General features: G+C 36.1%; 1 protein-coding gene across 2 annotated transcripts in view; it reads right to left on the bottom strand.

Annotated features, from left to right (window-relative positions):
• The window catches only part of ACTR6 (actin related protein 6), a 32,157-nt gene extending 18,270 nt beyond the window's left edge, over positions 1-13,887 (bottom strand). The window contains exons 1-6 of one of the 2 annotated variants that reach the window (XM_059936746.1): positions 13,737-13,887; positions 11,654-11,771; positions 11,026-11,094; positions 10,009-10,132; positions 8,679-8,814; positions 8,530-8,586 (exon numbers count right to left, since the gene is read on the bottom strand). In XM_059936746.1, the coding sequence (XP_059792729.1) occupies positions 8,530-8,586; positions 8,679-8,814; positions 10,009-10,132; positions 11,026-11,094; positions 11,654-11,771; positions 13,737-13,804 (572 nt within the window). In that variant the 5' untranslated portion in view covers positions 13,805-13,887. The remainder of the gene's footprint in view (positions 1-8,529; positions 8,587-8,678; positions 8,815-10,008; positions 10,133-11,025; positions 11,095-11,653; positions 11,772-13,736) is intronic. The other variant, XM_059936745.1, reaches the window with a different exon arrangement.
• Positions 13,888-16,669: the final 2,782 nt, after the last annotated feature.

The raw sequence follows: 16,669 nt of genomic DNA, 5'->3' as shown, positions 1-16,669 counted from the left end.
TATAAAAGAGGAAATCGACAGTAACACAATAATAGTGGGGGACTTTAACACCTCACTTACACCAATGGACAGATCATCCAAAATGAAAATAAAGAAGGAAACAGAAGCTTTAAATGACACAATAGACCAGATAGATTTAACTGATATTTATGGGACATTCCATCCAAAAACAGCAGATCACACTTTCTTCTCAAGTGCGCACGGAACATTGTCCAAGATAGATCACATCTTGGGTCACAAATCAAGCCTCAGTAAATTTAAGAAAACTGAAATCATATCAAGCATCTTTTCTGACCACAACGCTATGAGATTAGAAATGAATTACAGGGAAAAAAACGTAAAAAACACAAACACATGGAGGCTAAACAATACGTTACTAAATAACCAAGAGAACACTGAAGAAATCAGAGGAAATCAAAAAAATACCTAGGGGGCTTCCCTGGTGGCGCAGTGGTTGAGAGTCTGCCTGCTAATGCAGGGGACACGGGTTCGAGCCCTGGTCTGGGAAGATCCCACATGCCGCGGAGCAACGGGGCCCGTGAGCCACAGCTGCTGAGCCTGCGCGTCTGGAGCCTGTGCTCGGCAACAAGAGAGGTCGCAATAGTGAGAGGCCCGCGCACTGCAATGAAGAGTGGCCCCCACTTGCCACAACTAGAGAAAGCCCTCGCACAGAAACGAAGACCCAACACGGCCAAAAATAAAAATAAAATAAATAAATAAATAAAAGATTACTATAAAAAAAAAAAAAAAATACCTAGGGACAAATGACAATGAAAACACAATGATCCAAAACCTATGGGATGTAGCAAAAGCAGTTCTAAGAGGGAAGTTTATAGCTATACAAGCCTGCCTCAAGAAACAAGAAAAATCTCAAATAAACAATCTAACCTTACACCTACAGAAACTAGAGAAACAAGAACAAACAAAACCCAAAGTTAGCAGAAGGAAAGAAATCATAAAGATCAGAGCAGAAATAAATGAAATAGAAACAAAGAAAACAATAGCAAAGATCAATAAAACTAAAAGATGGTTCTTTGAGAAGATAAATAAATTGATAAATCATTAGCCAGACTCATCAAGAAAAAGAGGGAGAGGACTCAAATCAATAATATTAGAAATGAAAAAGGAGAAGTTACAACAGACACCGCAGAAATAAAAAGCATCCTAAGAGACTACTACAAGCAACTCTATGCCAATAAAATGGACAACCTGGAAGAAATGGACAAATTCTTAGAAAGGTATAACCTTCCAAGACTGAACCAGGAAGAAATAGAAAATATGAACAGACAAATCACAAGTCATGAAATTGAAACTGATTAAAAATCTTCCAACAAACAAAAGTCCAGGACCAGATGGCTTCACAGGTGAATTCTATCAAACATTTAGAGACGAGTTAACACCCATCTTTCTCAAACTCTTCCAAAAAATTGCAGAGGAAGGAACACTCCCAAGCTCATTCTATGAGGCCACCATCACCCTGATACCAAAACCAGACAAAGACACTACAAAAAAAGAAAATTACAGACCAATATCACTGATGAATATAGATGCAAAAATCCTCAACAAAATACTAGCAAACAGAATCCAACAACACATTAAAAGGATCATACACCATGATTAAGTGGGATTTATCCCAGGGATGCAAGGATTCTTCAATATACGCAAATCAATCAATGTGATACACCATATTAACAAATTAAAAAGAAAAACCATATGATCATCTCAATAGATGCAGAGAAAGCTTTTGACAAAATTCAACACCCATTTATGATAAAAACCCGCCAGAAAGTGGGCATAGAGGGAACTTACCTCAACATAATAAAGGCCATATCTGACAAACCCAGAGCCAACATCATTCTCAATGGAAACCATTTCCACTAAGATCAGGGAAAAGACAAGGTTGTCCACTCTCACCACTATTATTCAACATAGTTTTGGAAGATTTAGTGACAGCAATCAGAGAAGAAAAAGAAATAAAAGGAATCCAAATCAGAAAAGAAGAAGTAAAGCTGTCACTGTTTGCAGATGACATGACACTATATAGAGAGAATCCTAAAGATGCTACCAGAAAACTAGTAGAGGTAATCAATGAATTTGGTAAAGTAGCAGGATACAAAATTAATGCACAGAAATCTCTGGCCTTCCTATCCACTAATGATGAAAAATCTGTAAGTGAAATTAAGAAAACACTCCCATTTACCATTGCAACAAAAAGAATAAAATACCTAGGAATAAACCTATCTAAGGAGACAAAAGACCTGTATGCAGAAAACTATAAGACACTCATGAAAGAAATTAAAGATGATATCAACAGATGGAGACATATACCATGTTCTTGGATTGGAAGAATCAATATTGTGAAAATGACTATATTACCCAAAGCAATCTACAGATTCAATGCAATCCCTATCAAATTACCAATGGCATTTTCTATGGAACTAGAACAAAAAATCTTAAAATTTGTATGGAGACACCAAAGACCCCGAATAGCCAAAGCAGTCTTGAGGGGAAAAAACGGAGCTGGAGGAATCAGACTCCCAGACTTCAGACTATACTACAAAGCTACAGTGATCAAGACAATATGGTACTGGCACAAAAAGAGAAACACAGATCAATGGAACAAGATAGAAAGCCCAGAGACAAACCCACGCACCTAAGGTCAACTAATCTGTGACAAAGGAGGCAAGGATATACAATGGAGAAAAGACAGTCTCTTCAATAAGTGGTGCTGGGAAAACTGGACAGCTACATGTAAAAGAATGAAATTAGAACACTCCCTAACACCATACACAAAAAGAAACTCAAAATGGATTAGAGACCTAAATGTAAGACCGGACACTATAAAACTCTGAGAGGAAAACAGGAAGAACACTCTTTGACATTAATCACAGCAAGATCTTTTTTGGTCCACCTCCTAGAGTAATGGAAATAAAAACAATAATAAACAAATGGGACCTAATGAAACTTAACAGCTTCTGCACAGCAAAGGAAACCATAAACAAGACGAAAAGACAACCCTCAGAATGGGAGAAAATATTTGCAAATGAATCAACGGACAAAGGATTAATCTCCAAAATATATAAACAGCTCATGCAGCTCAATATTAAAAAAAACAAACAACCCAGTCCAAAAATGGGAAGAAGACCTAAATAGACATTTCTCCAAAGAAGACATACAGATGGCCAAGAAGCACATGAAAAGCTGCTCAGCATCACTAATTATTAGAGAAATGCAGATCAAAACTACAATGAGGTATCACCTCACACCAGTTAGAATGGGCATCATCAGAAAATCTACAAACAATAAATGCTGGAGAGGGTGTGGAGAAAAGGGAATCCTCTTGCACTGTTGGTGGGAATGTAAATTGATACAGCCACTATGGAGAACAGTATGGAGGTTCCTTAAAAAACTAAAAATAGAACTACCATACCACCCAGCAATCCCACTACTGGGCATATACCCAGAGAAAACCATAATTCAAAAAGACACATACACCCCAATGTTCATTGCAGCACTATTTACAATAGCCAGGTCATGGAAGCAACCTAAATGCCTATCGACAGATGAATGGATAATGAAGATGTGGTACACATATACAATGGAATATTAATTACTCAGCCATAAAAAGGAACGAAATTGGGTCTTGTAGAGACGTGGATGGATCTAGAGACTATCATACAGAGTGAAGTAAGTCAGAAAGAGAAAAACAAATATTGTATATTAACACATATATGTGGAACCTAGAAAAATGGTACAGATGAACCAGGTTGCAGGGCAGAACTTGAGACACAGATGTAGAGAACAAACGTATGGACACCAAGGGGGGAAAGCCGTGGGGGTGGTGGGGGTGTGATGAATTGGGCGATTGGGATTTACATGTATACATTGACATGTATACACTGATGTGTATAAAATTGATGACTAATAAATAAAATTGATGACTAATAAATAAAAAAAGAAAAAATTTAAACATAATTTACAATTATCATTTAAAATATTTTTCTGGAATTAAATTTTCAGGTACCTGATTTTTTAAAAATATTAAATTTTTGAATGTGTAAAATATTTTTAACTTTATGGAATACCCATTCCATTATCTTATTTAATCTCCACATTATCCCTCTGAGGGCAAACAGTCCAGTTTGCAGAAGGAAATTGAAAATAGAGGTTTTAAGTGGCAAGGATTATCCAATTAAAGGGAAACATTTTCTTCCAGCCTTTCTGTATAGAATCTTGCTAAAATGCCTTAACTATGTGCACTTTCTTTTCCTATTAGAGAAGTACTGTTAGTCAGCAGTACACAGTAATTGGCAAAAAGTAGATGCTTAAATATTTGATGAGTGAATCAGAGACAACACAGGCTTAATGTAGAAAATAAAGATGTTTTTAAAAACAAACAAAAATGTGAGATGTTTTTAAAAACAAACAAAAATATTCCTTTGAATATTTTTCTCTGCACATAGATTTTTACTTTTTATGTTTTAGCCCAAACATTATCTCATGAACATTTTCTTATGCTATTAAATATTCTTTAAAAATATGATTTAATGCCTTACCATATTTCTTTTTAAATTTAATTTTATTTACTTTTTTATACAGCAGGTTCTTATTGCCCTATCATATTTCAACCAGAGGGATCTATTAAAATGTATTTTTCCATGTTCTAAATATTGAAAGTTTAGATCAGGAGGAAAAATACTCATGTGTTTATAAACATGGACTTTGGACTCTGTGAGGCAGGCTTAATCACAACTTAGTAGACAAATTACTTTATCTCTTTGGGACTCAATCTCTTCAACTCTAAAAAGGTAATAAGTTCACCAACTTAATACAGCTGCAAGAAATAAATAATTCTAATCATACATGTAAAGTGTTTAGCATAGTCCCTGTACTCGAAATATAGGCATCTTAATCGTTATCTCTGATTATCCCATTATTTATTCATACTCTAGGACACATAATATGAAATACTTAGTCTCTTGGTATATTGCAAAATTGTTTACCAGAAAAGTTATTTCAAATTATACTCTGACCAGCAGCAAATAAGAGTGTCCATATCACAAATCTGCAACACCTTTTGAAAAAATTCTATTAATTTGGATTGTAAGAGTAGTATTTTAATTTGCATTTTCTCTACTAGAATGTGCCATGAGGAAGAGTAATTCTTTTCTGTTTTGCATCCCAAGCTCCTAAATAAATGCTCAATAAATATCTGAATTGAATCTGTGATTACTACAGATGTTTAACACTTTTTATGTCTGAGAATTATCCATTTTATAATCTTTGACAGCATGTAATTCTCCAATGATTACCTATTTGTGCCACTGACCATCTGTATTCTGAAAATTATCTAACCATTTTATACCGGGGTAGTGTTTTTCTTATGGATTGATAAGAGCTCTTAATATAGTAAAGAAAACCCTGTGTCATATTTCTTTCAGGTTTATTTCTCAGGATTATGTTTACTTTAGTTTTGCTTACGAAGGCTTTTGATGTACATAAGGTTTAAAATTTTTACATAGTTAAAAAACAAAAGCTGGCAAAATCTATCCTGTCCTTAAGTCAGTTGTTTTCAGACTAAACAGAGACAAAAGGGGGGCTAAGGGTGCCGGTAATATTCTGCTTGAACTGTGTTCTGGTTACATGAGTGTATTCACTTTGTGAAAATTCACTGAGTTGTACACTCACGGTCTTATACTTCTTTGTATATATGTATATGTTTTACTTCAATAAAAAGTTTATTTTAAAAAGAAGTTGTAAGAAAATACACCCTTTGTTACTTCTTCTACTGTTGTTTTTTTTTTTAATAAATTTATTTATTTATTGATTGATTGATTTTTGGCTGCGTTGGGTCTTTGTTGCTGAGCGTGGCCTTTCTCTAGTTGCGGTGAGCGGGGGCTACTCTTCATTGCAGTGCATGGGCTTCTCATTGCAGTGGTTTCTCTTGTTGCACAGCATGGGCTCTAGGAGTGCGGGGTTCAATAGTTGTGGCACGTGAGCTCAGTAGCTGTGGCTTGCGGGCTCTAGAGCGCAGGCTCAGTAGTTGTGGTGCACGGGCTTAGTTGCTCTGCGGCATGTGGGATCTTCCCAGACCAGGGCTCGAACCCGTGTCCCCTGCCTTGGCAGGCAGATTCTTAACCACTGCACCACCAGGGAAGCCCTCTTCCACCGTTTTTATGCTTAGCAACTCAGTTAACTATTTCTTGTGGTTTTATTTTTATATTTAAGTCTTACAACCATCTGAACTTTAGTGCATGAGGCAAAGTAAAATCTTAATTTTTCTCCAAACAGGCAACTTTCCCTGTATCCTTTCTTGAACAGTTACTCCCCTCCTCATTGGTTTCTGATGCTTTGTTTAATATGTAATTACTTTTTTTTTTTACATATAATGTTTGATTTAGGATCAACAATTCGGTGTCACTGATCTGTCAGTTAATTCTTTTTTTAAAAAAAATATTTATTTATTTATTTAATTTGGTTGCGCTGGGTGTTAGTTGCAGCACGTGGGATCCTAAGTTGCGGCATGCGAACTCTTAGTTGTGGCATGCATGTGGGACCTCGTTCCCTGACCAGGGATCGAACCCAGGCCCCCTGCATTGGGAGCACAGAGTCTTAACCACTGCACCACCAGGGAAGTCCCTGTCAGTTAATTCTTATACAAGTGTCACCTTAATTTAATTATTACAGTTTTAAATTTTTTATCATCTACTAGAGAAGTCTCTTTTCATTATCATTCTTTTTCATCAGTATTTCTAGTTGTTCCTGCCAGCTTCTTCTCTTCAAGTTGGACTTCAACAGTCTTGCTTTTAAAAATATATGAATTTTTTTTCATTCAGTGTTTCATTCAGAAGGACTAAGTACATAGGCTTTGGACTCAAACTGCCTGGGTTTTGGTTAATGTCCTCATCTGTATCAGCCTTCCCTTACCTTTCTAATTTGCTGTTTCTGGGAAAGGGAATTAAATATCTAATCTTTTTGAAGCTGAGACTAATTCTATTTGGTTTCATAATGAGTAACATTCACATAATCATAATATTGTAAATACTATTTATAAGTTTTCTATTTTTAAAATTAATCTATAATCAAGGCAAGAAGACTTAACTATAGTAAAGAGCATTATCTAAATATTATAAATCTCAATAATTAAGAAGAAATGGTATAGCAATGAAAAATGTCAATCTCTAAAGGTTATGTACTATATGATTCTGTTTGTCTAACATTCTTGAAATAATAGAACTATAGAAATGAAAAGCAGATTAGCAATTGCCAAGGTACTGGGACAAGGTGGGGGAGCAAATATAAAGGGGGAGCACATCGGAGTTCCTTTGTAATGGTGGAACAGTTCTGTATCTTGACTGTGGCGGTGTTTATGAGTCTATACATGGGATAAAAATCACACAGAACTACACGCAGACAAGTGCATGTAAAAAATAGTGAAAACTGAATATAATCTGTAGTCTGGTTAACAGTATTGCACCAACGTCAATTTTATCATTTTTATGTTGTACTAGTTATATAAAATGTCACTAAGGGTACACAGGGCTCTGTGTACTATTCTTGCAACTTCCTGTGTCTGTATTTCAAAATAAAAAGTTTTTTTTTTTAAATGCGCTAGAGCTGGGTAAGACAGCTCTAAGGGGATTGGGCTTCTTTTGGGGGTAATGAAATGTTCTAAAATTGATTGGGGTGATGGATGTATATGCTAAAAACCATTGAACTGTACACTGTAAATGGGTGAATTGTATGGTATGAGAATTATATCTCAATAAAGCTGTTTAAAAAAGTAATGATACATCTGAGAGAAAGAAAAGGAGGGAAGAAAGTTAGAAGGAAATGTAGATGCACTTATTTTCACATATAACACAGAGGGAAGCCAAGAGATACTGACAGTATCATACCGGCCAAAGTTAATGCAGCAAAAACTGAGATTTAAGAATTCTAGTTATGTTTTTAAACACAATAAAATTAAAAATAACAGCATTAATAAAATTTAGGAGGCAGGAGAAGAGTTGGCACGTGATTAAGTACACTAATTCTTCATCTTTTAGTAGTGGACAGTCAACTAATATTGGCTAATCCAGAAACATATCAATATATTATTAAGGCTTATAGAGATTAAAAAAGAATAAAAGATAAAGGTGAAATATTATGCTGTGTATGGAGTAAAACTGACAAGAGAAATGGAAAGGGAAGGCAGAGATCTATTTTCTTTTTGGATCCATATTTCCTTATACGCATTTTTAAATTTGTTTTACGAGGTACATGTACATTTGTAATTTTAAAATATTATTAATGTATTAAGCTCTCTAGAATTTGGAAATGTCTTTTTGGTGGGCACTACCATTTCATATGTTAGAAAGCTTTTCAACTTGAACATCATTAGTATTTATATATGTGATATAGTCTTTTAAGCAATAACATAGAATTGCCACCTGAACTTAGAACTAAAGGTAAGGCATAATTTTAAATTACTTAAAAAAGTTCACCCCCAGCAACCCATCCTCCCAAAGAATCAAAGCTAAGTATTACCTGTAAGATATAATCTCTTTTAGATGATTGGTTAGGAGTTTTCCTCCCACATTTATCCTAAAAAGGGAGAATTCAAATTTGGTTCAGTTTATTACACATTTCATTCAGGTTTATTCTAAGAAATAAGATGAAAATTGAATGCAACTCACCGAATAATTGCTTCTTTTTTCTTTTTACTTCTACAATAAGGAACTATATGTGTAAAGGAATATCCACTATCTACAATGATACAGCATAATTCGGAAGGATTATCTCGGAAATACCTATGTGCACTGAGAGCCCCAGCTATTTAAAAAAAAAAAGATAAAGAAAAAATAAACACACTGAATAAGAGTATAATTAATTTAAAGCAATAAAGAAAGGTAGCAAACTAAAACAAGCAGAAAGACAAAAACTTTATTTACAGGAAAAATGTTAATTTAAAATAACATTCTTAATTCTGTCACAAGCTCTTTATAATGTTTAAACTTTAAAACATGATATTTCTTGCGGAAAATGATAAAAAATTTGTGATCAACTTTTAAAGGTAAATATTCACTTCACAGTTTATGATAATTATTTTAATAGCAGATAATTTTACTGAGCATTTATTACATGCTGGGCATTATTCTAAACTCCGTGAGTGTGTGTGTTTTAATCCTCACAACAATCCCATTTCACAGATGAAGAAAGTGAAGCATAGAGAAGTTAAATAATGTGCCCAAGGTCACATGATTAGAAAGTAACAGAGCTAGGATTCAAACATAGACAGTGTGACTCCAGAGCAGGGTTTCTCAACTTTGGAACTCCTGACATTTTGGGCCAGATAACTCCTTGTTGTTGGGGGTTTTACTGTGCATTGTGAGATGTTTAGCAGCATCTGTGTCCTCTGCACATTAGATGCCAGTAGCACCCTCCCAGCTGTGACAATGAAAAATGTCTCCAGACTTTGTCAGATGTCCCCAGGAGCAAAAATCACCCTTGGTTGAGAACACTGTTTTAGAGATTATGCTCCTACCATTACAGTATACTGTTGCTTACATAGACTTAAATTCTACAAGCTAAATATGTGTATACTTTCTTTGTACAGTCATGTAATGTGATTCTAGTCTTTAATAAACTTACTTCTAGATAATATTTACAGATTGTCTTCCCTCATATTGGCAGCCTGAGCTATTAACATTATTTCAAACAATAATAATAACAATAGGAGACACATCAGTGACAGAAAAGACAACTAACTCAGAAACAATAATCTTTCAGAGATTAGAAATATGTGGCTAGTAACTTCATTAGGGAGAAATATCCTATCAGTAAAAAGATAAAGTGAGAGAAGTCTGACTAGATAATCTCTAAGGGTCCATCTAGTTTTTAAATTCCAGGTTTAATTTCCTTCAAATCAAAAAGAATGTCACCCAATATTCTTGGACCTTAAGTGTTTCTTTACTCTATTCATATTCATATGCACATAACTCAATTTCAATGAAAACTTTAACTCACCATTTACTCTTAATACTGCTTGAAACTGGTATTCTTCAAATAAGATTTCATTCATTGATTCTTGAATTGAAGTGAAGTTAAAATATGGTTCTGTGATAATAATATTAGTGTCTAAAAAATCAACCTATGTGAGGAAAAAAATTCCCAAAGTTTTGTAACTTTGTAGTCATAATTATAAGTACTTGTTTTACATATATAAACACATTTATTTAATCCTCACAATAACACTAGGAGACATGTCTTACTATTATTCCCTTTTAAAAGGTGAGCAAACTGAGGTACAAAAGAGTTGAATGAGTTACTAAGGTCCATATAACTAGTCAGTGACATACCTAGGATTTGAACTTGGGAAGTCTGGTTACAGAATACATGCACTTTAACTATTATATAATTTTAACTCTCTTAATGGTAGCATTGATAAAATGGTACTGTCAAATTGTTTAAAGATAATTATGCAAAAGTAATAAATGATACAACTACAGGCACTGGGAATGTTATTTTGTTTTTAAAACAAAACAAACTTTTGTTTTAAAAGTTAAAAGGTGAGAAGCTTTAGAATATTTAACGTTTACATAATTCTCTCCCACACACTCTTAAGAAGCATTAAAATTTGAACATTTTCTCAGTATACCTAAAGTCACACTAAAGATATTAAAAGCACAAAATTTTAACATTGTATCATTCACACATTTAGATATGTCAGCAAAAATATTTTACTGTGAAAAAAAATTAGACAGTGAATTGGTCTAAGAATAGCAGAAATCTGAAGTAAAAATTTTAATCTTAAGTTTCATACAGACTATCTCTTCTCAACTTCAAATTCCACTTCACAATGGAAATTCCATTCACTTACACTTATTTTAAAATCAAAGCTAAGCACAGTAGATTAAGTGACTTAAATATATATAAGAAACATATTCAAAAATTTATAAATCTTAAGATATAAGTACAGATTTAAATTTTTCATTTGAATAAGACATGGAAATAGAAATTTGAATACATACTCCAATTTGTTACCTGATACATTTCTTTTCCAAAAAGGTAATCCCAGACTTGTCTTTGAACATCCCAATTCACCAAGTAGCCCTAAAAAATTTGTTTTATGAATTTAATTATCAAAAATATTTGAACAATTTTTTAAAAATCAGATTAATATATTCTAAATCACTGATTCTTATCTCTCTATGGTCACATTCACCAGTCTAATGCTGTTTGAATTTCAAACCTATTATATTGGTATGTTTTTCTCCTTTTAGAAATTCAAAATATTACAAATTAACAATTACCAAAATATCAAGGGTTCAAAAGACACCTCTCTATACTCTTTTTCTTTAATGTGTTCATTACATTTAGCTTTAACATAAACAAGTAAAATTCAGTACTCACAATCAATAACTAAATCATGGTCATTTATTTTTATTTATTGAAGTATAGTTGATTTTTTTCATTGAAGTATAATTAATTATGGTCATTTTTTTAACATGACAATTTAAATTAAACTTTTGGTTTTAATAAGATCTTAATTAAAATTTAAATAACTTTTTCTCTGATATCCAAAAATATTTTCATACATAATCTTAAATATACATTCCAAATTATCCTTCAATTTAGGTCTTTAATGCTAGAAATGACATAGTTGAATTACCTTTTGAAAAGGAAGAATATAAAAGAGTCCAGAAGGATCCTTTATTTCATCTATCTGGTTAGCAGTAAAAGTTTTAAGACGTGCCGTTTTTGACCTGAACTGACAGTTAGGAATAACTCTATAAACAAAGACACAAATAATGTAATTATTCCCTAAATACTTAGTTCCTAAAAATACATTTACCTAACCACCACCCTTGATGTCAAAAAATATCCAAAACCAGTGTTTCTCATTCTGTCTCTAAAAAATTTTTACATGCCTTTTGTTTTTTTTAAAGGTTCTAGTATATACCAGTTCTGTACTGGACCCATTATCTTTCTCAAGTAATCTTCAGGACATCCTTACAGGTGGGTATTGGCTCTGCCACTGCACAGAGGTGAAGAGGGGCTGAGGTAAAGTTCCTGGAAGATTCTTAATACCATTCTGGTAACAAAAAAAAAAAATTTGCAAGTTCAAAATTCTGACCATAAAATTAAGTTTCCATGGAGTCAAAGATTTTCAATCAGCAAGATGCTATAAGGTACAGACGTAGGAATTATTTTTAAATATGGTTGCTACGCACCATGAGTTTACAATCTGGTTAGGAAGACAAACTAAAACCATTATCCATCATACATGTGTACACATGTATGTGTGTGTATGTGTGTGTGTGTGTGTGTGTGCATATATATGCACACACATACAGAGAAAGGGACAGAGAGAGAGAAAGTGAAGGGGAGCATAATTTGTCACCCCAAAATATTCCATTTTGGTATAAGGATTATTTTGCGCTAAAGGCGATTAAAATCCTTGCATTAATTGGGATAATACTGTAAAAATGTTTTATACCTGATTATTTCACTTACTATGCTGTCATTTTCTCTATGTTTAAACAGTCTTCAAGGACATAATTTTAAACAATATATTTTTTAATTTATTTATGTTATTTATTTTTGGTTGCATTGGGTCTTCACTGCTGCACACAGGCTTTCTCTAGTTGTGGCGATTGGGGGCTACTCTCTTCGTTGTGGAGCACGGGCTCTAGGCGTGCGGGCTTCAGTAGTTGTGGCACGCGGGCTCAGTAGTTGTGGCTCACCGGCTTAGTTGCTCCGCAGCATGTGGGATCTTCCCAGACCAGGTCTCAAACCCGTGTCCCCTGCATTGGCAGGCGGATTCTTAACCACTGTGCCACCAGTGAAGCCCAAGGACATAATTTTAAAACCTGCCTTGTAGTCAATCATATGGTTGTATTACAATTTTAGTCAATTTACTGTTCTTGATTATTTAGCTTGCTTCTCCCCCCACCTTTGTGTCACCATACACAATGTCTATACACGATATAGAGTATTCTGCACCTATTCTTATCAAGACTTCTAAATTATTCCTTAAGTAACTGATAACAGAACTGCTGTCAAAGGATGAGAACAATGATACACATTGCCAAAATAAGACTGTAACAATATACATTCCTACGCAGTCTGTCCTCTAAAAAAAGAAAAAGGAAAGGAGGGAGGAAGGGAAAGAGTCCCCTGTGAATACTCTAGAGCAAAAGCGTGTCTTTTAATTTGCTTAGTCTCTACTCAAACATAGTTTATGAATGCCAGTGTAGTATTTGAGTCTGATCAACCAGGTCAGCCAATGAGCACTTAGAAGGGCTAAAGTACAAAGCCTTCAAAGTCTACAGCCACTGAAACAGCGGTTTTTACACTTTTGGGGGCCATGGAACCCTTTAAGAATCTGATGAAAGCTATGATCGCGTCCCCCCAAAAATGCATATACACACAAAATGTTGCCCACGATTCCTGAGGGTTCATGAACTTTGTGTACGGACCCCTCTGTCGGGAACCGCTTCCTTAGAAGCCTATTTTCCTGAACTATTTCCTGTTACGAAACGAAACACGTCCCACTTCCGGGGCCACGTAGCCCAAAGTTAGTAACAAAGTCCCACTTCAAAGCATTCAAACTACCCAATTCCAACGAGAGCATCCCTGTGCCTGAGGGCCGCGCGGGGGCGTTTGCAGTTTACAGACGTCCCAAGATGAAGCGTAACACACGTAACTACTAGGCATATATGCTTTGTCCCTCGGAGGAAGCGAACACTTACGAGACATTTTCATGGCTGTAACCGATTTTGGCGTTGTAGGCTCCGTTATCCAGCACTAAGGTCGTCATTTTACCACTAACCGCAGTTGCTTTCTTTTTCCGACCCCTCTGCTCACACTTTTTCCGGCACTCTATGGTTGCACCCACGGAGCGTACGGGCGCTTCCGGTCTCCCTTAGCAACTGAGGACGCCGGAAGCCAGAGATTGCTCTGCCGCCCAGCATGCCAGCAAGAGTCGTACCGTGCTTCCTATCTCAACCCGTTTACGTCTTGGCCAGATCCAATAAGAAAGAAAACGCTGGTTTTTTTCGCCCAATGTGTGATTGTTCTTTACTTTTGCAGGTTGTGTCGCTCTTGGGAGTTTCTTCTAACCCCTATAACGAACCATCTTTGTGGGGGTTTGAGGGGGAAGGTTGTGGGTGGGTGTGTGTTCGAATAGTATTGTTCAGACAGTGAAGTCTTTTGAAGAATAAATTGCAAAGCCATACGCAGCACGGAATTGGATATGAAGACTCTTCAGCTTCATTGCCCGCCACTGCCCTTCTGACTGTTGGATCCAACCACCCTGTTACAAACACGGAACACGTCAACACGTCAACCACCTCGCTTTTTTAACTCACAGTTTTCCCTGTCTGCTTGTTCTTCTGGACGGAGCTTTGTGTCTTATTTATCTAAAAAAGCTTCTCGACTTCTGACACACTCCTCCTTTCCCCTTCCTGAAATTAGGTGTTCCTCCTATGTGTTCCCCCAATGTCTTGGGCTCACTCGTCTATATCGTAAGGGTTAAGAGAACGAATTTTAGGTTGGAATCCGGACTCTGCCACAAAATGGCTGTGTAACCTTGGGCGATAAAGATAAGGGTTAATACTTACACAGGGCTTAATGCGTGTGGTTAAATTGTTCTAAGAGCTTTATGTATATTTACTAATTTAATCTTTACAATTTATGAAGTAGGTCTTATTATTGAAATCATAGATAGTAGTTAAGAGTGCAGTCTCTACATTCAAACTCCTGGGTCAAATCCTGGCTCTGCCACTACATGTTTTGGACAGGTTAGTTAACCTCTCTACACCTTACCTTCCTCATCTGTAGAATGGAATACTATAATTATGCCCCCTTGCAGAGTTGTTTTATGAAGAGTAAATGATAAAAGTCAAGTACCTGTTAGTAATTATCATCATCATCATCCTTTGATCATGTGATCATTCTGTTACCTTTGCCATGGCAAACTCCTTTAAGTCAGGCACTCTATTGGTGTCTATATTCCTTTGTATCAAAAAGTCATTGAGGGCTTCCCTGGTGGCGCAGTGGTTGAGAATCTGCCTGCTAATGCAGGGCACACGGGTTCGAGCCCTGGTCTGGGAAGATCCCACATGCCGCAGAGCAGCTGGGCCCGTGAGCCACAATTACTGAGCCTGCGCGTCTGGAGCCTGTTCTCCGCAACAAGAGAGGCCGCGATAGTGAGAGGCCTGCGCACCGCGATGAAGAGTGGCCCCCACTTGCCGCAAATAGAGAAAGCCCTCGCACAGAAACGAAGACCCAACACAGCCATAAATAAATAAAATAAATTAAAAAAAAAAAGTGGGACTCCTGATATTCATCCCACTTTAAAAAAAAAAAAAAAAGTCATTGAAAGTCCAAAGTTAGTTATGTCCAATTTTCGTCATTCTATTTTCTCTAACAATATTAAATTGATAGGATCCCCCATGTAAAAAATATTTTATCAGTCTTACATCACAGAGTAACCATCATTTCTATTCACCTCTCATCTTTCAAAATAGGCTCTTTCAAAAAGCTTCCCTTTTCACTTTCCTTCATATTTATCTGATCCTGGATCAAGATCATTTTTGTTCTTGGCTTCAGCTATCATTGAATACCAATAAATCCTAAAGAAGAATTTCTACCCCCAACTGCAACCTAAATGTTTCTATCCAGGGGTCCTGAGATAACCTTAAAGGTAACAAATCCAAAACAATTTTATCTCCAAAACTGCTTATTTCACCTATATTACTTGTCTCAATTAGTGGTGTGCCCCAATATCTACCCAGTGCCCCAAACTAAAAACCTCAGTAAACTTCAACTCCAATCCTTGTCTTAATCTCTGGAATTTGTCCTTGACCCTTTTTTGTTTGTTTACCTTTACTGATACTGCCTTATCTCTCACCAGAAATAGTAATGCTGCCGCCTTCTCAAGGCTCCTGTCTCCATTCTCTTCTCATGATCTGTCCTCTGTACTGCCAGTATCGTTATCAGAATATTTTTCTAAATCAGAAATCTGATCATCTTCCCCAAATTCAGTCACCATAGAAGTCTCCCAAGACTTGACACTGCCTATGAAATAACGTCCATACATCTGCAATCTCATCCCCCTTCAACCCATCCTACACTGTGTGCTGGTAAATGTTTAACAACCGATCTCCAAGAAAAAAGTCCTGATTTGTAGTGTTTACCATTTTCTGTGGTGAAAATACTGTCACAGTGGCTGATTTCAAGCTTTCCTGAACTCACCAAACACCAGAACACAGAGTTGGGAAGAGATGTACACAACTGGTTCTCATGAGTCAGTATAAGCCAGTTTCAGCACACACTGTTCAGTAAAAGCCCTGGCTCTATTCACCTTCACACCATGCACTCTCTCCTCCCAGGTTTTAGTACAAAGAATCTCAAGCATGTAACTATTACTTTTCAAATACATGTATATTTTGACAACGTGTAATTTTAAAAGTTAAAAATATCACTCTGGGGGCTCCCCTGGTGGCGCAGTGGTTGAGAATCTGCCTGCCAATGCAGGGGACACGGGTTCGAGCCCTGGTCTGGGAAGATCCCACGTGCCGCGGAGCAGCTAGGCCCGTGAGCCCCAACTACTGAGCCTGCGCGTCTGGAGCCTGTGCTCCGCAATAAGAGAGGCCGCGATAGTGAGAGGCCCGCGCACCGT

This window comes from Balaenoptera ricei, chromosome 10 (assembly GCF_028023285.1).
Source record: "Balaenoptera ricei isolate mBalRic1 chromosome 10, mBalRic1.hap2, whole genome shotgun sequence".
NCBI lineage: Eukaryota > Metazoa > Chordata > Mammalia > Artiodactyla > Balaenopteridae > Balaenoptera > Balaenoptera ricei.
The sequence above is the reverse complement of the archived record's forward strand: the minus strand, read 5'-3'. Positions and strand labels throughout refer to the sequence as shown.